The 24,457-nt window shown below is 36.8% G+C and overlaps 1 protein-coding gene across 3 annotated transcripts in view; it reads left to right on the forward strand.

Moving 5' to 3' along the window:
• The window catches only part of sema6bb (sema domain, transmembrane domain (TM), and cytoplasmic domain, (semaphorin) 6Bb), a 140,181-nt gene that overhangs the window by 73,101 nt on the left and 42,623 nt on the right, over window positions 1-24,457 (forward strand). For all 3 annotated transcript variants that reach the window (XM_067414005.1, XM_067414003.1, XM_067414004.1), the window contains exons 2-6: window positions 3,134-3,257; window positions 4,614-4,728; window positions 9,760-9,820; window positions 9,906-9,968; window positions 22,854-22,952. In XM_067414005.1, coding sequence (XP_067270106.1) covers window positions 3,152-3,257; window positions 4,614-4,728; window positions 9,760-9,820; window positions 9,906-9,968; window positions 22,854-22,952 — 444 coding nt within the window. In that variant the 5' untranslated portion in view covers window positions 3,134-3,151. The remainder of the gene's footprint in view (window positions 1-3,133; window positions 3,258-4,613; window positions 4,729-9,759; window positions 9,821-9,905; window positions 9,969-22,853; window positions 22,953-24,457) is intronic.

Below are 24,457 nucleotides of genomic sequence, written 5' to 3' on the forward strand. Positions count from 1 at the left end.
TGAACAGTGAGAAACAGCGAAGACATTCTTTAAAATACCTTGTGTTTCACAGAACGAGGAAAGTCTTACAGGTTTGCAACAACATGAGGATTTAACGCCATTTTTCTTGGTGGACAAAGTGTGTATCGACAGTTCAAGCTATTAAAATAGCGTTGGTGTCTCTCAAACTGGTGAATGATACACACAATTGTACATGTATCATCTGTCCATTGAAATCCCTTTTTCAGACAGTACCATTACGTTTACCAGACTATTACAGAAAATACTATTGTGACAGTTCTCTAGAGCTTCTCTGTGCCTCTCTGAAGTGCAGAGGTAATTTTCCACATAGATTGCATTGCACTATAATTTAGGTGACATTTGTGTTTCCATCACATCTTCTCTCTTTCTGCCATCTTTTTTTAAGAGGTCAGAAGTTCTGAAAAAATATATTATCCAGTCCATCTCTACTTGTGGTAACTTTTTTTCAAGTGAACACAAGTGCAGGCACGCACAAGCTTTGCAATAAGATGAACTTGGCCAAAATCAAAAAAATGTATGCTTTCACTGCAGTAAATACAAGATAAAATCGTCTGCCAAATGCATAATGTAAATGTGGTATTACAATCCAAGAGTGCATTGTGGCAAGTAAAGAAACATTCAAAATGTCACAGTCAAGTAATGTAGATTGTTTTTATTGACACTTCTCAGCACTAAATTAAAAATAGGAATTATATGTGTACTGTATATTTTTATGATCCTCAGAATGTCATGCTATAGCTTAACAACATGTGGTAACACCAAACTCTACAGTGTGCAACAGTCAGGCTCCTATTCATTGTCTCCATAGATGAAATGATTTTAAACTATTTATAAACCTTTAAAAACAAAACTACTGTGAGTTACAATGTTATTTATCAGTAGTTTATGCTTTTGTTGAAGCCATCAGTCTCCATTATTTAAACAGTTTTTTATCTGTCCCTATCAGCGAATTGTGATTAGCAAATCATGCTAGGGATGCAACAAAACAGTTAGTCCACGGTTCAATACATACCTCGGATTTTAACCACCATTTTCGTTTTTTTGCTATTCTATTCTTAGGCGACAGGAATAGAAAGAGGTTAAGGAGAAAATGTTTTTATTGTAATAATCTTTCTTTATTTTACTTAAAAGACTTGAAAAACCTTACATAAACTTAACTTTACTTTAAAAAAAAAAACTTGTAGACATTCCTAGTGTATTGTTTAATATAAAATAAATATATAAAGACTTAGTGGCAGCTCAGAGATGTACAGTAGCATTTAAGTATGAAATTGAGTGAATAAATGTAGGCTAAAATTAAAACTAAAGTCTTCAATAGACATTGATTAAAAGATACTGTATTATTACTTTATTCGAGTGCAGTGAGTGATTTTCTCTTCGTCTTTTGTTGTTTTATTAACATAGTTTCAGAGGTGAAATGTCCCTTTAGGGAAAAGTGTTAACAATCACTAGGCTGCGCTGCTAAGACCTGCTCGCATCTCATATACAGACACACGTGATTTTACTTTCACTTTAGACATAACCAAATGTGTTTATATATGTTAACCTTGTGGGTATTTGACATTATTAGCGCAGTAAGACTACTTAGTCCATTAATCATGTGTGTTTGACAGGTGAACTCAGCACATGTTAAAATGCAAGTTAAATGTTTAACCGGCAAGGCTATAAAACTTTTTTTAGTTATTCTTAGCTAAAAACACATAGTTCATTCAAAAATATGTGCTCATTAATGTATATTTACTTCTTTCAAGTAATAAAGTGTTTATATAGTTTATAATATGCCATTGAAAATACATACGGGTGAGGGTTCGAATGCTGGTCGCCATGTTGCTCCTCCATCTTGAAAGTACATTAGCCAAAGAGGGACATACCCATAAATTCAAGCTTCGCCTTTTGCGTTTTAACACTCGATGGCACCGTGTCAAATGTGAAGACGGGGCTTGCCATGTTAATCTTGGACTAAATCGGCCACTGTAGGAGTTAAAACGAAATCAGAATTGAGAGGAACAGAAACTATTATTCACTGGATGGTCATATACCTTTTCACCGCTAGATTAGGGAAAATATCACACAGTGTAGCTTTAAAACGCGGGTAAACACCCCCTAACTTTAGTGCATATGATTGGATATTTGCTCATATCAGCACGTAGACTCACAGGCACACTCAAACAGAGCTGAAATAAACAACAGAGAGAAATATTTAAAATGGAGAGAAATAGAAATAATTATTTAAATGCAAAACCGGAAGAAGAAAAAAACACAATTCACAAGCGCGTATTTTACCGTGAATGCCGTACCGAACAGTTCAATATTATATTGAGAATTGTGGGATCTCTTATTTCTTTATATATATATATATATATATATATATACATATATATATATATATATATATATATATACATATATATATATATATATATATATATATATATATATACACACACACAATTTTTAAATCAATGGTTTTATTTTTATTTATTTATTTTTATTGTCATTTCACATTCTAATTATGTCCCTTTTTAAAGCTGTTAAGTACCCAATTTTGTACCTTTTTGTCTTTTTATTCAGTTTTCCAAAAAAAATGTTTTGCTTCAAATCAAGTTTGTAATGTTGTGATTCATCTCGTAGCTGGTTTATTTGGTTCAAAGCTTATAACAAAAACAAAACAAAAAAAAACTATAGGATACTTCTTATGTGGACCATTTCAAATCAGTCATTTCTATGTGCATTTCAGTTAAGATGCTGCCTATGTAGGCAGTAAACAGCAGGGCAGCTCTGGGTTTTTAAACAGAGCCTCTCACTCACACATGCTTTGACCCCCTCCCCATTTCTGGCTCAGTGTGAAGACCTTTTGTTAGACATCCAGGCAGTTCAGTACTGGGTCCTGTGTCATTGATGACAGTTCTGTGACACACCACATCGAATGGACTATTAGGGCAGACTGACACAAATTCTATTGGTGGATGACTTAATTGCTGATCCTAATCTCTGGGGTGATGATAGAGATGCTTCAGAGTCTATTATAGTGGAATTTCTGTAAGTCAATGTGACTACAAATCTTGCTAGATCGCCACCTCACCTGACTCTTTTCTGGATGTTTCTTTCATAGTGCCGGAGCTCCGCTACCATGACGACTGCAGCCAAACCTTTCATCTGGCTCTTCTGGCTCCTGCGGTTGGTGTGTGCGGTCTTCCCTGAGGAGCCGGGACCTCTGAACTTCATCCCCACTGAAGGTAACGTTGTCTCCATTTCACATGCAGTCAGTCAAGATCTTGGTTGAACCCCCGTCTGTGCTGTCAGGCTCTCAGCTTTCACTTTCTTATGCAGAGCAGGCATGTGATTGATCACACATCAATAATATTGATTCCATGCATCACAGCATAACTCATTCAGGTCTATCTAAGGTGAAAGATGAGAAAAGCAAGGGGGGGTTGTAACACTCAGGGTAGGAGAATAAAGAGACGAGCTGCGGGAAGCTCCAAGGAGGGTCTTATCACATACTGAGAGGAACAGATGAGAACACGGGATGAGAGTAACAAACAGGGGTGTAAAGTACTTGAGTAATTGTACTTCATTACTATGATGTACTATTTTGGGAAATTCTGGATTATGCCTGCGAATTTTGGCAAGCAACGATAAATATGACCACACCTTTTTGATCGAGAACATGAGGTACCCTCTTCCTAAAAATCCTAAAAGATAAATTTATAAAAACCTACATAATGTATATTTAAAAAAATGAAAAATAATGAAATTAACAAACCTTTAAGTTTATTGTAATTTACTCGTCTTGTCTTGTATATGTGTGTGTATATATACTTTTTAAATGTAAAGATAATTAAATTATAATAAAAGTTAAAGGTTTGTTAATTCCATTATTTTTCATTTTTAATATACTTTATGTACTTTTTTTTATACATTTGCTATAATTTTACATAATTTAGTTTTATTTTATCCCTGATTTGCCTTAATGCTTTCCTACTTCTAGGAACTACATTAAATTCATCAATATGTTAAATATATATTTTACATTTGTTTGATATATTAAAGTTTAAACATTTCAAGTAACAATTTAAAGTAGCATGTTTCAGGATAATTCCTACAAGATAATGGCAGCAATGCAGTTTGTTTAAAGAAAGTTTGTTTGTTTGTTTGTTTATTTTTTATAGTTTTTTCATTAATTTAATTGTAATTTACTTATCCCAGATCTTGCCTTGATACTTTCCTATTTCGAGGTGCAAACGGCATTCAAATATAAAAACAGATGGTATTGTTATCTGATCATTTTATTAATTTAAAGATGAAATATTTCGGGTAACAGGTTTCAGGATAAGTATAACCTCTGGTAACAACACTACTTGACTAGGCTGAGCATATGATGACGACAGACTTTATCTGTGAAAAGCACTGAAGAGCAACCACAGGCAGCTGTCAACGTTTTTATCTCAAGTGTGACTCACAAGTGATCGAACGCCTCTCGCCTTAACGGATCACCTCCCCACCACCATAAGTGCAGTGAAAAGATGATACAACCCACTGTCAACCCTTTCCTTTATCACTCACTGTCTCTTTTACCTCCTTTTCCTCAGTGGTGAGAAGGTATCCTGTGTTTCTCGGACGACCCCATCGCTCATCTCTCAGACAGGAGCCCTTACACATTCAGAGGATTCTGCAGGTCAACCGTACCCTTTACATCGGAGCCAGGTAGGGTGTGAGATAATGCTGATTAGCATGAGCCTACCCTGTGATTATCATTACATCAGCATCTGTAATTATCTGCATGGTGATGTGTGTTTAAGTAAATTGTGTGACATTCAAAAACAATCTCTTTTGAGATCAAAAGTCGGAACTGTTGCTTTTTGTAGATGGCAATTAAACAGCTTTCAAAGCTATTTAAAGAGATAATTCACTCAAAAATTAACATTCTGCCAGCATTTACTTAACTTTGTGTCGTTCCAAACCTGTATGGCTTACTTTCTTCTCTGGAAGTTTTTTAGAAGTTGTTGTTTCAACCCCATTGACTTTCATTTAACAGTTAATTTTTCAAAATATCTCTGTCAGTTTTGGTTTTATTTATTTATTTGTATTTTATTTAAAAAAAAGACTTATTAATTTACTTTATATTATAATTTTACTTTATAAACATTTTTGGTAAACCTCAGAAAAAAAGGCTTAAGTCTTAATGATAATGCCAATTTAAATTTGACTGAACTGTCAATTTAAGAAAAAATGTTATAAATGTAAATCTTTAACACCTGTAGTGTTTTATTTTAGGCAGTGTGTGGCTTTAAAAAGGTCACAGGGTCAATGATGTTTTTGCTTTCTTGCATTTATTTTTGCCTACCTCACAGGAGCCGGGGTTAGGAATAGATAAACAAAAATAAAACTTCATTAGGTTTGGTGCTTTAGAAAAATAAGCTGTTTTTGTGAATTTTTGCAGCATACTTCCCAAAGATGGCTGGCACGTCCATTGGGAGAGTTCAAACATATGGTGATAGTTATCAAAATTTGTAGGGGTCCGGAGGGGGAGGCGTTGTACTCTAATAAAGTCCCTCATACCGTGTCAGGAAATGACCTGCCCGCTCGACCATGTCAAAAATTAAACCTCAAAATAAATATATCACAAAGCGCCAAATTAGGATGCCCAGACTAGAGGCTCTCATAAAATAAAAAGGGCCATGAGTCTTTGGCCTAAAGAAGCTCAACTCAGAAACAAGCAACCGCTTCGTATGCGCTTTCCAACGTGGTGCCGCTGTGGACGCCGTAATTTGATGAAATTCAAGCCCCGCTTGTGTGCAGTCAGCAAACTGTATGTACCTATCAGTGTCTGAAGTAAATGGAGGTGTTTGCCATAGCCAACAGAAAATGACCTCTGTGGAAAAGGAGATTTATTTAGCCGATGACTCAAGAGGGAGCATTCAATAACAACGGCAACATCGAGTGAAATAAAAAGGAGGCAATACTGTGTAGGAGAGAGGGAGAGAGAGTCAGTGAAGTTTCAAGTCAGGGATATAGACAGCCTGGTTTGACTGAATAAAGTCTGAAACGGTGTGCTCAAGTGTGATAAGGGATGCAGGCGGGTTAAATCCTGTTAGCATTAGCATAACTGCTCAAGACCGTGCCCCAAGAAAGCGACCAGCTTCTCAACCCCTTCAGAGTATTACCTTGCAACACCTGGTCAGGGAGGAGAGGACTGAAGTTTTTTTTTTTTTAAACATACTTGGTCCCTCCAGAATTTTCTCGACTTCCACGCAAGCAACCGAATGCTAGCCTCAGACTTGAGGGGGAAAAATCAGACCACGCCATAAATAAATACACATATAAGACAAATGAGGTGTTTCTTTTGTGATCTGTATAAATAATTAATGTTCGAGTAACTAGAGGAGGGCGACTTATATTGCCAGCGGCGACCTGGTTAAGTCACATTAAATCAAGCCTCAGCCACCTCGTTGTGTTTGACCTCATCGAAAGGTCAAGTCTTTCAATTAAGCTCAGGAGTGAAACTCAACACATTCTACCCTCGAACCTGTCACTAACAGTGCGGGACAGGTTCCGGCTGACCTCTAGGGTCATGGAAACACCGCCTGACTGACGTCCAGCCTCTACTGGTGCAGAGAAATCAAGGACTCAGCTGCCGTCAGGGCTGCCACACAGATGCCGTGGGGCATGGGACAAACGGTGTGAGACCTCCTGCATCTCCCGTAGCAATGCAATTGAGCGATACACTTAATCTTTTAGCTGTCTCCTATATGTTAAATATAGTCAGCCCCCCCATGAGACATTCTGTGTCTCACAGACCCTTTTCTGCTCTTCGGTGTGGTCATTAGTTTGTAGCACCGAATGAGGGAGGGCAAAGTATTGAACCAAGCACACAGCACAGCATAATATTCTCCCAGCAATCCTATATGAATTGATAAAATATACAATGAATGCAATGTAAGTCGTTTTGGATAAGTGTCTGCCAAATGCATAACTGTAATGTAATAATACAGGAAAGGTGGCCAAATGCACTCCATCATTCAGTCAATCTGCCAGAGAGAGAGAACGAGAGATAGAGCGAGATAAAATCAAATGGGTAAGCTAAAAAGAAATAGATGGTAAGAAAAAGATCTAGCTCTGCCAGGTAAAAATTGCAGTTCTGATCTCTTGGAAAGGAAAAATTTGTAAAGTTCTGAAAAGTTTTGTGCTAATTCAAAATTGAATCCATCCATCCATACATCCATACATCCATCCATACATCCATACATCCATCCATCCATCCATCCATACATCCATACATCCATCCATTCATCCATCCATCCATCCATCCATCCATCCATCCATCCATCCATCCATCCATCCATATATCCATACATCCATCCATCCATACATCCATCCATCCATCCATCCATACATCCATCCATCCATCCATACATCCATCCATTCATCCATACATCCATCCATCCATCCATACATACATAACCTTTGAACAAGGCCTTAAGCCAAACATCAAAGTTTTTCTGGACATACTGCAATTTGCAATTCTGTATCCTGTTTTTCTGCCTGTTTTTTTTCCATCTAGCATTTATTTTTTATATATCTCTAAGTTCACATAACAGTATATACACAACCGGTCAAAAGTTTTAGAACGGTAAGATTTTTTAATTTGATTTTTTAAGTCTCTTCTGCTTACCAAGGCTGCATTTATGTTATTAGAAATACAAAAAAAAGCTGTAATACTGTGAAATTTTATTAAAATATAAAACAACTGTTTTCTATTTGAATATATTTTAAAGTGTCATTTATTTCTGTGATGCAAAGCTGAATTTTGAGCATCATTGCTCCAGTCTTCAGTGTCACATGATCCTTCAGAAATCATTCTAATATGATGATTTACTGCTAAAGAAACATTTTATGATTATTATCAATGTTGAAACAGTTTTGTTTTATATATATATATATATATATATATATACATTTATTTAGCAGGGATGCATTAAATTGATCAAGTGACCGTATAGACATTTATAATGTTGCAAAAGCTTTTTATTTTAGATAAATGCTTTTCTTTTGAACTTTCTGTTTATTAAATAAGATAATCCTGAAAAAAAACTTTTTAACATTGATAATAATATTAATAATAAATGTTTCTTGAGCAGCAAATCGGCATATTAGAATAATTCCTGAATGATTATAATAATGAGCAATGATGCTGAAAATTCAGCTTTGAATCACAGAAATAAATAACATTTTTAAATATATTAAAAAAGAAAATAGTTATTTGAAATTGTAAAAAATATTTCACCATAAAACTTTTTTTGCTGTATTTTGGATCAAATAATTGCAGCCTAGGTGAGCAGAAGAGACTTATTTAAAAACATTTTCAGTATCTTACTGTTTTAAAACTCTTGACCGGTAGTGTAGATGGATACCCAGTTATTTATTTATCTCTATAGCACACTATGCAAGTTGTTACATGATGACGTCATTTTGAAAAAAGATAGAGACAGGTACAAACAGAGAGACTGAAAAAGAAATTGTTTTTACTGGCCCCTGTCTATTCAATTCTTGCCAATGGTCTGCATGTCTTGTCCAAACCATCTGTGTTTTTTGGTAACCTTGTGTAACCATGAAGCCTGTTTTTATGTTCATGTAAATGTGACAGTATACTATTGAACTCCAAACAGACCTCTTGCCTTTGCTTTACTGCCTGGATTATTGTGTCTACTTAAAGTTTGTGCTCTCTAAATAAGGCAAGCACTGTGTAAGTGTATGATAATTTTAACCAGGGCACTTAGGGGCCGCCCTGCTCAGAGAGGGAATGGCCAAGGGGGATCCATTTTAACAAACCACACAGAGAGGGATTGAATAATTTATAGTCCGTCTCATCAGACTCTCTTCAAGAACACTCAAACACGCACATACACACGCAGTCTACATTTTTGTTGATATGTCCACAGAGCAGTAATGCAGATGGAAATCTGTCAATACTAGTGCAATAACATGGGCTGGTCTGTGAGCGTGGCAAATTCACAGATTACAACATTTTAGAGGGAAAAAGTGTGCGCTAGAGAGAGATTCTCACAATTTAAAATTCTCCAGCTTTCTCATCAGGCCGCACAGCAGCTCTTAGTCCTTGATCAATATTCAGGCATAAACCACGGTACTCTATAACACCAAACACGCCTTGATTAAAAGAGATCAGATTCATAGAGACTTTAATAGATGCCACAAGGTTATAGAAAGATTATTAAAGTGGTTGCAGGAAGTGCTGAAGCACTGGATGCTCTGTTCAAGATGAGGAGCTGCATGCAACATGCATGCAGTGTGGGGGTGGGTTATGAATTATGGAGGGGAAATCAGGCATATCATAATGCAAAGAATCGTGATTATGTAGGACGGGCTGTGGTGAATTGAGTGTTTGCACTGAGACAGTGGATCTGGGTGAATTCATGTAGGGACAAGAATGTAATATCAATTTGTTAAACATTTGAAGAATACACATTGTGCTTCAGTGTGTGAGGACTTTAGATTTCAGATATTTGTTCAATGCAAAAAAATGTTTGATCTTGAGTTTATTTTTCTTGTTTAAAGTGTTTATCTAACTGTGGTATATTTGGTTATAGTAAATAGATACTTCGATATTAATTCTGACATGTCTGATTAAAAAAAGGATTGTTTTGCAGTGTTGTGTGTTACTGCTCTGTGCTGTGGTGGTTCACAGTCTCGCTCTTTCTTTCACTGTGCTTGTGTCAGAGATGACCTTTTCAGAGTGGAGCTGGACAACGTGGTGGGAGAAGAGATGTTTTACAGCAAGGTGAGGACAGAAATACACACGTGCATATACGCATACTTGCTGGAAATGAACAGTCCCTCATTACTGAAGTTCCCCTTTGTTACAGAAGAGGACATGGGAATCAAACAAAAATGACATCAGAATCTGTAGAATGAAAGGAAAACATGAGGTGAGTGGATATTCTCACACATTTACTTATTGAAATGTATATATTTGTATAAACATGCACACACACACACACACACACACGTTGGGTTTTCATGACTTTACATATCCATTTTTAGACAAATTCAGCATTTTATTCCATTTGTTTTTTTAAATTATTTAATATTTTCATTATTCAGACATTTAACTCTTTCCCTGCCAGCGTTTAAAAAGAAAAGTTGCCAGCCATCGCCAGGGTTTTTGATCATATTCACAAAAATGTAATGGCCCGTAGATACTTTTGTTGTATAAATATCTGAGTATGCAATATATCAAAAGAAAGCGCAGACCTTCTGCTTTAAAAAAAATATATATATATTTTATTCAAGCTTTATGCGTTGCTTTTTTATCAATACTTTAATATGGGTAATTTTCATTTAAAAAAGCAACATTTTGAACAAAAAGCTGAGAAAATCATGTTTCTATCAACGTACATACTACTTGCACAGTCCTGGGTCGACATTTAATTCAGTAACATTTGGCAGTTTTGATTTATGTGATGTTTAATGTTGATGATCACATTATTTTACACATGCATCTGCTTACATACGATTGCTTGTTTGTTTTTTTGCATCGTCTTCGTCCTTTGATCAGGAGGTTCTGTACTCATTCAGAAGATGTGTAAAATAGCGCCCCTTAGCGTATAACAGTGAAAACCCTGTTTGGTGGGGAGGCGCTTTCTCACAAATAACGTAAAATTTTGTGTTTGCCGAGGACAGAGTTCATATACTTATTAAGCTGTTTTCATTGTAGACCCATCATTGACTAGTCCCTGCAAATGGAGGCAAAACCTGACCCATACAAACACACACTCATATCAACAAAACACAGTTAAACAACAACACACATTTATTCATGTTAAATGCTTATATATGTGCGAGTCACATTATTTTGCGGCCACTGCTCGCACTCTATGGTGCCGTCACAAGAGCTGCCAGTGGCAAATTTTCAGGAAATCATTTTTTTCTGTGCTGTGTGCAAAATAGAGAGGGTGGCAAAAGCTGCCAGCGGTCCCCACAGCTGCCCACGCATGACCACTACAGATATCTTCCTTTCACACACCCTTTCTGCTTCGTCTTCTGGAATGCTGGGTATTTTGTCTGACTTCAATGAGAGTGAAAGGGAGTTTTTATTGAAAGGTGTCTGTGTGGGAAGAGTGAAGGATGACTTAATCCCCTCCAGGCAAGAAAAGAGAGAAAAAGAGAGAAAATGACTTATTTAACACTGAAAGTGACACCTGACATTGAATCTGGGTGAGACCATAAGACAAAAGCACAGCAGAGAGCGAGTGAGATGAAACATACAAAGGAACAGTGAGAGAAAGCAAGCTGCTCTCCCACCTGTCTACCCTAGGGATGGATGGAAAGACAGAGAGAAAGACTAACATAGATGAGGGGAGTAAAGGGGTCGGTAAGAGAGTGAGTGGACAGAAATTAACATTCTGTCATCAATTAGTCACCCATGTGTTGTTCCAAGCCTATATGATTCATTTTCTTCCACTGAACAAAAAACACTTTAAAGGGTTTTTTTCATACAGTGACAGTAGTTTGTAGTAACCATGGCTGTCCCAAAAACAACATGGAAGAAGTCTGTTTGACTTGTGCATTATATTCCAAGTATCTGAAGTACGTGATAATAGTCCCGTCTACAATGATCTGTAAACCACTGTGACTGGACCACTGAATAATTGAGATCATGGGGCTGATCGTTTCAAGATCAAATCAGTCCAGTTTGCAAACAAACCCATTCAGAAAACACTCTAATTGTAGCTGTTAGAGAATCACTTTAAATCTGTACTCTGAATCGACGTGAACCACTCAAGCACTCATGTCTTGCTTTGCTTTCTTTGTTAGTATTGTTTGTGGATGAGGTTGTTGTTGCTGTTTTTGTTGCCTTACATGCAGTTCGCAAACAAATCAGTATGATTTGTGAAATAAATCATTCTGACAGATAGATAAAATGGATCAGCTGGTACATTGGTACAAAAAGAAGCAAAATAACGACTTGCTCATTGATTCGGTTCTGAAGTTCAAGTAATTCAATGATTTGATCACAACAGTTCTTGAATTAATTAGTTCACTAGAAAGCCGTGTTTGATGGTGTGTCTCCCACACAAAGCAACCATATTGCTTAAGACTAGGAGTCATACACAGCAGAGTATCTTGTAATTATTTTCTTTTTGACGATTCCCATACATGATCCGCATAAGACATTTGGAATGAGTAAATTACATAATGACATAATTATGATATAATTATAATTTTGGTAGGTGAAATTCACTTTTAAAAAGTGAGCTGGCAATAAGATAAAGGATAGAGATTAAGGGCAGGAGAAAGAGAGACTGGAAGGGAAAAAAGAGAGAGAGAGAGAATCACCCTCTTAGAGTTAATAAGTCTGCAAACATGAGAGGTCATGCAGAGATGAACGATAGACGAGACAAGCTCTTAAACAGAACCCTAGATCTCACGCTGAGTGGACACTGATACACACACACACACACATACACATCTGCACAAACATGCGCTGTACACCCATACACAGCGTCCTCTAGTCCTCATGTGAGTCCTTGCATTTTTCACAGTGATACATTTGCCACTAGGGTAATTGGTTTTGGTAATTAAATGTTTCTGCACGGCTGATCTAAGAGGCCACGCGGCTGTAATTGGGAGGGAAATTCAATCTCCCCATCTCTGCCCCTTTCATCTGGATCTGCAGGAGGCCATTTTGAATCTCAGATGAATGCAGATGCAGTCTCTTCTCTCACTGCAAGTGTCAAAAGCAACTAGGTCTCTCTCTCTCTCTCTCTCTCTCTCTCTCACACTCTCTCTCTCTCTCTCTCTCTCTCTCTCTCTCTCTCTCTCTCTCTCACACTCTCTCTCTCTCTCTCTCTCTCTCTCTCTCTCTCTCTCTCTCTCTCTCTCTCTCTCTCTCTCTCTCTCTCTCTCTCTCTCTCTCTCTCTCTCTCTCTCTCTCTCTCTCTCTCTCTCTCTCTCTGTCTATGTGGAGGAACTCTGGAGCTAGTTTAATGCAAGGCAACTGAGGTGCAGCCAGTGCAGAAAAGAAATCCTGTGCCAGTTCTAGACATATTATGATTGACAACACTTAGACAGATTGTTTCACATATAATGTGCTGATGCAGCTGACTACACTTCCAATTACACACACCTGCACGGATGTGCTGAATATTAAAGAACCACTCTCATCGGAATTGAAAGTCTACAAAGGACCCAAATGAAACGCTGTAAATTGGCACAGTATATTGCCTGTACGTGTGTGTAAAATAATCACTCAGAATCTGAATTCTGAATCTAAATGATCCAAGATGAATAACAATTGAATGAGGAGTGACCAACCCAGAATGTAATATAAATTCTTGAGTCTGATTTGCATTTAAAAGAACAACTCTGAATCTGGATTTTGAGTCTAAAGGATCCAAACTAAATAGGTGTTCTGAATTTAAATATTTGATAGACGTTATATAGAAGTGAACAGTTCAGTTCTGAACCTGCGTTGAAACTAAATTCTCAATTTGAATTCTCAGTTGAAGTTGTATTTGCATATTCTTAATATAAATGAGCCACTATGAATTCTGAATCTAAATATAGTTGGAATATAGACAATGACTAGTGAACAAGAACTAAAAGAAAGTAAGAAACACCCTGAATCTGAATTCAGGGTCTTAAAGAACTGCTTTGAATCTGAATTCTACATTTAAGTCACCCACAACAATACCATCTAGTCATTATTGTTGTTGTTTATAATGTTAATTTGGGTTTTCACAGGTTCATTTGAAGTCATAAAGGTTTAACACACTTTCAGGGCACGTTCCATTCCCTAGTCCTGATTACAGTACTCTAACTCTCTCTCTCTCACACTTTTGAATCCTTAAGCTCCATGATTGCTTTAACTAGCCTGCTCTCAATGCTGATGTTAGCCCATGGTGTGTTCACCAGCCATCAGCGTCAAAGTGTGTGAGGGGGTGTGGATTAGACCTAGAGCAAAAACACGAATACACACAATCCATCTCTCTCACATACACAAACTCTAAATCATTTTCTCATTTCATCTCTTTGTTTCTTTCTTTGTCAATTTTCTTTCTAGCTAAAATACACATCCTACACAACCGCAAGCACAACCACAAACACAACACCATGCTCTGTGTTCCCTGGCAGATTTGCACTAATTTAGCCCCTGCTGTTAATGTGGTCCCTGTCTGACCGAGGCTGCTGTCATTGCAATTACAAAGAGAATTCGAGAGATGACAATACTGCCATGGGAAAGAGAGATTGAGAGGGGAAAAAGAGGTCTCTGCCAACTTTCTTGTGCTCTTTACTTCTCAAAGCTCTGCAGTATTCCCTCTCCTATCATGGTTGGAGATACAGACTCAGCTGAGCATATAATGGAAACTTCTGAGAGTTGGCTTTGCTTATTGTAAATATGACCCTTTTATTATGAGTAACAGTGTCTAAAGGGGTTAAGTGGACACCCGTGAGATGAGTTACGCTCTAGAAATGTACCATATCCAGTCAGAACTGATGTTCAGAGAGGCTGCTCCCTGCAGAGCCATTTTTTTTTTACACAAAACTGAAACTATTGAAAAACATTTTCGTTAATTGAAATAAAGATATAAAGAAATCTAAATATAAGATCAAATACTTCAACTTAAAATAGTTCAACAAAAAGTACAAATGTTGCCTTGACAACTGAAACAAAATTAGTAAAGTAAAACAATTAAATTAAAGAAATTGGCGAGCACAAAATGACTGAACCTTTAAGAAAACTGAAGTAAAAGCTAATTCAACTTTTTGATGAATACTATAATAGTATATAAATAAAACTGGCAGTTTAATTTGTAAGCTTTCATCACTTGTTGCTGGCTTATATCATGCTGACGTCTGGTTTGGACACATTATGTGGCACGGTCAGTCTGTGGATGGTTTATGGTGTTATTGTGGGACTGCATTTTGAAAGAATGCGTTTAGATATAAAGATATCAGTGATCTAGGAATGTAGGGAGTACTCTGAGCCAAGGTTATTATAGTTTTGCTTTTTTAAATTAGTTTTTATTTTATTATCGTTTTCAATTTTGCTACAAATTTCAGTTTAGTTTTAGTTAGTTTTACAAATGGTTTTGCTAGTTTTAGTTTAGTTTTTATTTTGCAAATACATTTCTATTTAGTTTTTATTTATTTAGTTTCAGTTTTAGTTTTAGTAATTATAGTTAAGCAGAGTTACCATAATGAAGTGTAGAGACCAAATCAAGGTTTTTAATTTCAGCAAAGTTTAATTAACAGATTAGAGTTTAATCTTACTAAACATCCTTAAGTGAAATAACTTTATAAACGAGCATTATTGTTTAAACCCAGGACGGTCTTACAAAACATGCAGTAAAGTAGGGTATTCACCTTTGAGCAAAAAAGCTTGAGTCAAACTATGACCTATACAAACAATGATCTGGAGATTAAAAATGAAAGAAATTATATTTTGATATTAAAAAATTATATTTGATATTTTTGACATAGGCTAATACTCAGAGGATCTATCTTAAAGAACAAAATAGATGCAACGTAAAATATAAAAGTAAAAATTATAAATTCCAGACAAACTCACTCATAACAGATGAAATATTGTTAAACAATTAAAAGCTTATTTTAACTTCTTCAGTAGTACAATGTAGTCTAGCAGTGTCTACACACTGTTTTGCTCTCTGTGTGTGTGTGTGTGTGTGTGTGTGTACATGTTTTTCTAGCCTGGTGAGGACTTCAAACTGAATGCACACAGACTCATGGGGACTTGTGTCACCGTGGGGACCTAAATTGAGGTCCCCATGGGTACAAAAGCTTATAAATCATACATAATGAGTTCTTTTGAAAATGTAAAAATGTAGAAAGTTTCCTGTGATTGGTAGGTTTAGGGGCAGGGGCAGTGTAGGGGGATAGAATATATGGTTTGTATGGTATAAAAACCATTACGTCTATATGGCAAGTCCCCACAAAGATAGCGCACCAGACATGTGTGTGTGTGTGTGTGTGTGTGTGTGTGTGTGTGTGTGTGTGTGTGTGTGTGTGTGTGTGTGTCTGTGTGTGTTTGTTTGTTGTGCTATAATTGTAAAGGGGACCAATGTCCTCACTTATCTAGTAAAATATTATGATAACTGACTAGTGAGGACATTTGACTGGTCCTCACTCGTTAAAAAGGCTTATAAATCGGCCAAAACATGTTTTTATTTAAATCTATTGTTTTGCACGTTCTTGGGATGGGTAGGTTTAGGGATAGGAATTGAGTTAGGGGATATAAAATATCATTAACCTGATATAAAATCAATGGAAGTCCATGCAATGTCCTCACTTATATAGTGAAACAAACCTGTGTGTGTGTGTGTGTCCTGGTATAACCTACTTTGTGGGGAAATGTCTCCACACAGATAATAATATTATTAGTAGTAAATGATTATGATAACACATTTGAGCCTGTCAATATTATGCAAACATGAAATCTCAAACGCACAGTAGGCTAGTAACGTTATTTGCTAATATAGTTGCTGACTTTTGCGCCTGCGTCTCTCGTCACGTAAGAAACGGCATTCTAAAACAGTGAGCTTAAAAGAAGTTCAACGTGCATCTCATTACCTTGTGTTTTCCCCTTTCACTGCCACGGACGCATTGATTCTTTGTGAACTCCCGTTTATATTAGGACTGGCGATGTGTTGCTTGTCTGCACGCGTCCGTCACAGGACAGCGGTTAATCTCCTCAGCTCACTTCACGCGCAGTTGCGCAATAGACACTCCCTCAACCGCCACAGTCAGATTTTCCACCACATTAAAGAGAGCTTATTAACAACGAAAACGAATATTTATTTTTGCTAATTATTATTTTATTTCAGTTAGTTTTTTAGTAAGAGTAGTTAGTTTCGTTTAGTTTTAGTTTTTTATTTATTCAGATTTTTAAATTTTATTTCAGTTTACGAAAATGTTTTTTGACCAATAGTTTTAGTCTTAGTTTCAGTTTTCGTTTACGAAAATAACCTTGCTCTGAGCAGATGTGTGGTGTTGGTGTAGATGTCATGTCTATAAACTCAACGGAGTGTAAGAGAAGGAGAGAGGCCAAGGAGGAATTCACTTGTTCAGCTCAGCATCTGTTAGAAAAAAACATCTGCCAGAAAAACAACGCCCTTTTACTGATGCTCTCTCACACACAGGCTTGGGTGGTAAACTTATCTGGGACCCGGTATAAATAATTTAGTACTTGACACTAACAGTGAGAATTTGGAAGGATAATCGAGGCTCTGTAAGCTGAATAAATATGGCATGCAGGTACAGGGTAGAAAGTCAACGAGAGAAGACTAGCATGAAGTTTCTAGCATGTTAGACGTTTGGCAAAAGTTCTTCTAACCCTAATTGATGGAGTGTGTATCTTTTCATTTCTTAAACAACCATTGTGGGAAGACAAAATAGGGCCATATACCAGGATGACAATGTCAAGATTTATCAGACTCTGTGAAAGAATGGTTAGGAGGGAGCATGAAGAAGCATCTTTACACATGAATTGGCACCTCTGAGTCCTGAATTCATTGATAGTCTTTGGGATGTGCTGGAGGAGACGTTATAGAGTGCTTGACTCTTACATTGTCAATACTGGATCTTGAGCTAAAATTGTTGCACGCCTCTTGATGGAAATTCAGTTCAATTCATATTTATTTGTGTAGCGCTTTTCTAAGTACATATAGTTTCAAATGTAAACATTGTTAACCATAAACCTCTACATTTTAAAAACATTAAAATGTAGACTGATCTCTTATCAGAGGTGATTTCAGAAATGTACATATAAAAATGATTCAGTTAGCTAACAATGTGTTAATAAACATATTATTTTAAGGCAGAAACAATAAGCTCACTGAAGATGAAGAACAACACATGTTAACAAATGATTTGAATACATTTTTTAAAAAAAGTAGCATTGGTGTGTGTTGATTTAGAGTTGCGTCATCTGAAGTCCTCACAGGAGTTGGAATCATCTATCCACGCGTGTTGAGGCATCTGAAGTCTTCGTAAGAGGCTGGATCCAAACTGAAGCTGATGAACTCTCTAGTTACTGCCAAATGGGCGTCCAGAGATAAAACAGAAAATCAAAAGGAAAATAATTAGCGTAGCTGGTGTTCATAACATTAAACAAAGATAATCATGTGCATTTGATCTGTTATAACTGGAGTACAAGGTTACGAGATGCATTATGTAAATGCTTGGCTAAAGAGATGCGTCTTTAATCTAGATTTAAACTGGATGAGCCTGTGTCCCAAACATGATCAGGAAGGCTATTTCAGAGTTTAGGAGCCAAATGTCATAACATCACAACATTCATTTCCATCATGGGGTGCATTATTTTTTGGTGTGTGTGAAAATGTGAAAAATGTTAACTAAAGAGATATACAAAATGCATGTTATTTTTTATTTAGTGCTGTCCTCAACAAGATATTTTACATATTGTCCGCAAGACAAAAAATAGCTGAACTTATTTTAAGAAATACACTGTTCAAAAGTTTATGAACCATTGATTATTAAAACTGCATGCATGTCATTACCTGGATGACCCACAGCTGTTTTTTGTTTTTGTTTTTTGCTGATGGTTGTTCTTGAGTCCCTTGTTTGTCCTGAGCAGTTAAACTGCCCAATGTTCTTCAGAAAAATCCTCCCTGGATTTTGAGATCCATCTTTTCACGCTGAGGACGACTGAGGGACTCAACCACAACTATTAAAAAAAGCTTTAAACAATCACTGATACTCCAGAAGAATATGTGATGCATTAAGGTGAAAACTTTTTGAATTTGAAGATCATGGTAAATTGTACTTAATTTGTCTTCCGAGAAACATGTAAGGCCCCGTCCACACGGAGACGCGTTTAGCTGTATACGTATAAATATTTTACCGTATCAACGTTTCGTCCACACGGATCCGCCGTTTTAGAAGCATGCATCCGATATTTTTGGAAACCGGGTCCCAAAGCGGATAAATCTGAAAACGATCATCTTCCGTCTGCGTGTGTACAGCGAATCTGTATATTTTCTGAAACGGTGATGTCATCACACTACGTCCAGCACGGTGAAAGAGGTAAGGGATACAACTACGGCACTGGGCATGCGCACATCAACATCGCGTCATTTAATTAACGTATCTGCATACCTGTAAGGGTATGTTTTGAGTTGGGGTAGGTGTAGGCATTAATAAAACACATCTGTTAAGTAGCAAATGTATTTATTGTTATTTTATTGTGAGAGTTTGCCTCACCTCCGACCACTGCTATACCCCTCCCTAGCCACATCTTCTCCGTTTTTAGTGTATTTCTGTGGCAGAATTACAGCGCCACACACTGGCCTGGCATGCAAACTACATCGTTTTTAGTCCGTTTTTGTAATCTCGTGTGGACGCAGATATTTCTTGAAACGAGGGGAAAAAAAGATCGGATTGGGAAAGCGCTGGCTTTGTGTGGACAGGGCCTAAGTATCTTCTGTTGCTTCTGAAGGACGGTACTAAATGAAAAAAAAAGATTTTCATCCTGTTATAAAGTTTCCACCCCCTGGATCTTTATGCATCAGTGATTGATTGAACCTTTTTTTATGGTTGCGTTTGAGGCCCCGTCCACACGGAGACACGTTTAGCTGTATACGTATAAATTTTGTACCGTATCAGCGTTTCGTCCACACGGATCCGGCGTTTTAGAAGCATGAATCCGATATTTTTCGAAACCGGGTCCCAAAGTGGGTAAATCTGAAAACGATCATCTTCCGTCTTCGTGTGTACAGCGAATCCGTATATTTTCTGAAACGGTGATGTCATCACACTACGTCCAGCACGGTGAAAGAGTTGAGGGATACAACTACGGCACTGGGCATGCGCACATCAACATCGCGTCATTTAATTAACGTATCTGCATACCTGTAAGGGTATGTTTTGAGTTGGGGTAGGTGTAGGCATTAATAAAACACATCTGTTAAGTAGCAAATGTATTTATTGTTATTTTATTGTGAGATTTTGGCTCACCTCCGACCACTGCTATACCCCTTCTAGCCACAACTCTTCTTCTCCAGTTTTAGTGTATTTCTGTGGCAGAATTACAGCGCCACACACTGGCCTGGCATGCAAACTACATCGTTTTTAGTCCGTTTTCTTAATCCCGTGTGGACGCAGATATTTCTTGAAACGAGGGAAAAAAAAATTGGATTAGGAAAGCGCTGGCTTCGTGTGGACGAGGCCTGAGTCCCTCAATTGTCCTTAGTGTGAAAAGATGGATCTCAAAATCATAGTTTTATTTATTTTTAAAAATCGACACTTTTTCCCCCGCTTTTGTGTTTGTGCGCAACAATCTTGCCAATACATTACAAAACAAAATGAAAAAGCAGACACAAGAACAGTCTGGAAGAGAAATGCTGCAGGATTGGAAAGGGTGGGTTATAGAAGGACACAGAGGAAGGATAAAGGGATAATTGGACTGGTAGTAGGAGAGAAAAAATAAAGGGACGAGGAAAGTGCTATTGTGAAACACAGACAGAGCAGAGGACAGTTGATGGCGCAGAGGACGTCCAGCACTAGAGAGAGAACCCCTTAATGGACTAATGAATAGTTTGTAAATGAATCAGCCCTCTTTGAAAATATGAAATGAGGGGATGAAAATGGAAAGACCAGGTGATTGAGGGGCTGGAAAAGGACAGGAAGGCTTCTGCTGTTTATCCGCAGGGTGTGCTTTATCGCTTAGAAGACCAGGAGCTGTGCCAAGTGTTTGGACTCTTAGAGGAATTTGTCGAACCGGTTTGATGAGAAGAGTTATGGGGTCTTTGTGCACCGCGCTCCTACAGAGACTCAAAAATGAAAACACACAGACATCACAACACCCCCACCACATACACACAATGCCATTACAATAAAAAAGCATCTGTCTTGCAGAGATACTAATAGCAGGCCAGGCACAATCATAGCAGTGAATTGTTGGCTGACATTTATGTGATTTAATGTGCCGTTATCAGTTGTTATGCTTTTAGTTCATGATCTATCACCAACAGTTTTAGAAGTTTCTGTATTGCTCTCACCTTGCACTCATTCTCATCCTTTATTGGCATGACAACTGGTGTATACAAAGCAATAATTAAAATAAATACAATTAAAAAATATATATATATAGTAGTAAGGATACATACACTGTAAAAAATGTGTGGTGTTTTTTGTTGGTTTAACTTAAAAAAGTAAGTAACCTGGTTGTCTTAAAATTTCCAGTTTATTGAAATTAAAAATTTTAGTTGATACAATGAAGGAAATTAGTTTAATAAATAGAAACTCAAAATATTTTTGAATCTGAACCACATAAAAAATATGATAAATCATGAAAATAGCACTATTTGGCATGTTTCACTGCATCATCACAAATAACACACACATAATTACCCAATATGCTCACTAAATCTTTTAATAATATTTTAATAAAGGTTGTCGAATCTCAAAAAATGTTCATTGTATTAACTCAAAATTTTAATTTCAATGAACTCAAAATTTTAAGGCAACCAGGTAACTTTTTTCTAAATAATTTTTTACAGTGTATATATATACACACAAAACAATAGTTTATTGTTATCGAGTAGTAAGGATGTTCTTTTAATTAATATATATATATATATATATATATATATATATATATATATATATATATATATATATATATATATATATAAAACATCCTTACTACTTGAAGACGTCCTTTTGTGTTGATTTGCGTTTTTTTCCTTAATGCATACATTAATACGCATCATACTCAGTGTACAAGATCTCTGTGTGTGACAAATTTTTGGGATCATGAATACAAAAAAACGCATGCAAAAAAATTCTGGACTCAGTGTGCAAAGGCTTTAAAACAGAAATCCGTAAAAACCGAAGGCCTTAAAACCAAGAAAACATTTTTTTTTTTGGTTACAATTACTTTTAGATTCATCTTACAGCCCTAGTTGTCATTTATTTTTGCAATTTAAATTATTACTTTTTATTACTTTTTAGATTTTTATTACATCAATAAATAACATGTACAATGTAACAGACAATAAAAAACATTTAATTAAATGATTTAGGTAATTAAGTTAAATACATTTAATAATCAAAATTTTAAGAAAATGATATTACATAGTAATGATTTCTCTCATTTATATGTTTAATTAAATTAATAAATAAAACCATATAGAGTAGAATTAGAAAATAAAAATATTGAATTAATTTGAAATAATGTAATTAAATAAAGAATTTATAATAGAAAAAGAAAATGAAATTAGATAGTAATGATTTCTCTCATGTACTATTTCTCTCTCTCTTCTCATTTCTCCACTGACAAACAAGAACCCTGTTGAGGACCTGAGCATCTGGAATAATACTAACTCCCACTTCTCCCCCTCCGGCTCTTTCCAAACGTCCTCACTCTCCCTCTTCATCCGATAACAGATTGCTGTGATCATGTGGCCCCATTGCCCACAGGTTGCTGCCCATCAAATGGTGCCACACTGGCGGGCACACGCGGGGTACACCGATGGGGGTGGGGGGGGGGGCAACACGTGGGGGGAGCATGACATAAGCCATGTCTATTTCACATCTCTTAAAGCCCTTCACAGGTGCAGGGCTCAAACATGTGCATTCAATTGAACCGAGGTTTAGCCGAATGAATCACTGTGGCGTGCCTCTGGTTTGCCAAGTGAATTGTTTGTACAGATGCAAACAATCCTTGGAATAAAATTGAAAGTGCTGAGAAATGTGATGTCATTCTGAGGGGGAATTTGTTCAAGAGAGTTTGATTTAGGAGGCAAACGGCTTTTTATTCTGTTTTTTAGGATGAGTGCCGTAACTACATGAAAGTTCTGCTCAGCCGGCAGGGCGGATTGTTTATCTGCGGGACCAACGCCTTCAATCCGTTATGTGCCAATTATACAGTGAGTACTGCATACTTGAAACACACTTACACAAAAATGTATTATTTCAGAACCTCACCACACCCTCTGTGCTTCCATTACCCCAAAGGTTTGACAATGCTTTTGGGTTCTGTGTTTTCTCATTAAATATTTTCATACTTTATTCATTCTCTACAGCCCATTACATTTCTCGCACATATTAACTTTTTTTTCTCCCTAACGGCTTTTTTGCTTTAAAACTTTGGAGTTCATTTCAGAGCACTGCTTGCAGCGTCTTTCTGATCTAAACCACTGGCTTCATTGGGTCGCTACGCATTTTTGACCTGGATGGGAATCACTTCACAACCCCCAAGCAGAAAGAATCCCCCCTGCCGTTTGTTTATACTTTGTTTTTCCACCTGCCTGCCCGTCAATATGCCCAGAAGCAGCAAGCTGTTTCTGATGACCTCAAGAGCAGAGAGCTGTCATTAATCAGACTAGATGCGGTTTTCTGTGCATGGTTGTTTATTCGAAAAGAATGGTAATGCCATTCAATGGGCACGTTGTTTGAATCCTAGACTCTTGAGTGTGTGTGTGTGTGTGTGTTGCCTTCCATCCATCTGGCCGGTGACTATCGCCCCCAGCGCACGTGAGTCCTTTTAATGGAGTTTCTTAGCTGCTGGTCCACCTGCGGCATCAACTTACCACATCCATAAAGGCTGCACCTCAGACTTCTGAACCAATCATACTAATAATATACAACGTACTAGATAAAGCAGAAAAACACATAATTACTAACCATCTGCTCTGCCTTCTGATCATCCAATTCTAACCTGGAAAAACAAAAAATCTTATTGACCCCAAACTTTTGCATTGTGCAGTTTTTAATATAATTTGTTTAATATACTTTTATTTTTAATATTATTATTTTTAATAAAAATGTAAATGTTATAAATGATTCTGGTTTCAAATAAATGCTCTTCTTTGAACGTTTTAAGGGGTTGGATTAAAATGTAAAAACACCGAATGCCTGGCGATGCAGTTAGGGATCTTTTTTAGCAAATTTTTGTTTCCTCCATTAAGTCGATTCACTGTTTAGTAGCAATTTGAAAAACAGCTTTTAGGAGCAAAATTGCAGACACTAAACCAGTAAAATCAAAATTTCGACATCTGTGCGTCTCCGATCTTGACAACCACCTGCCGCTATTTCCATCAAGGGAATTAGAAGGATAGAAATTTGTGTATGCAAAAGTCTTGAGGACATGAAGAAATTCCGTCTGTTAGGTCTGAAACAGTCTCAGATCTGTGTAATGAAAAGAATTATCGCACACCTGTAATGCAACATTACACCTGTCAAGAGTTTAAGAGGCTCTCTAGAGACAGAAATGTATGATAGAGACAGAGAGAGAGAGAAAGAGAGTGCACAGGTTTATTTATAGTTAGTTTTAATGGCCTGAGAGTAATTTTCAGCTTGAACTGTAATTGTGCTATAAATTGCCTGTGGATGTTTTTGAAATTAAATTTTGTGCATATGTTTTAACTCTGCT

Source organism: Pseudorasbora parva, chromosome 13 (assembly GCF_024679245.1).
Source record: "Pseudorasbora parva isolate DD20220531a chromosome 13, ASM2467924v1, whole genome shotgun sequence".
Lineage (NCBI taxonomy): Eukaryota > Metazoa > Chordata > Actinopteri > Cypriniformes > Gobionidae > Pseudorasbora > Pseudorasbora parva.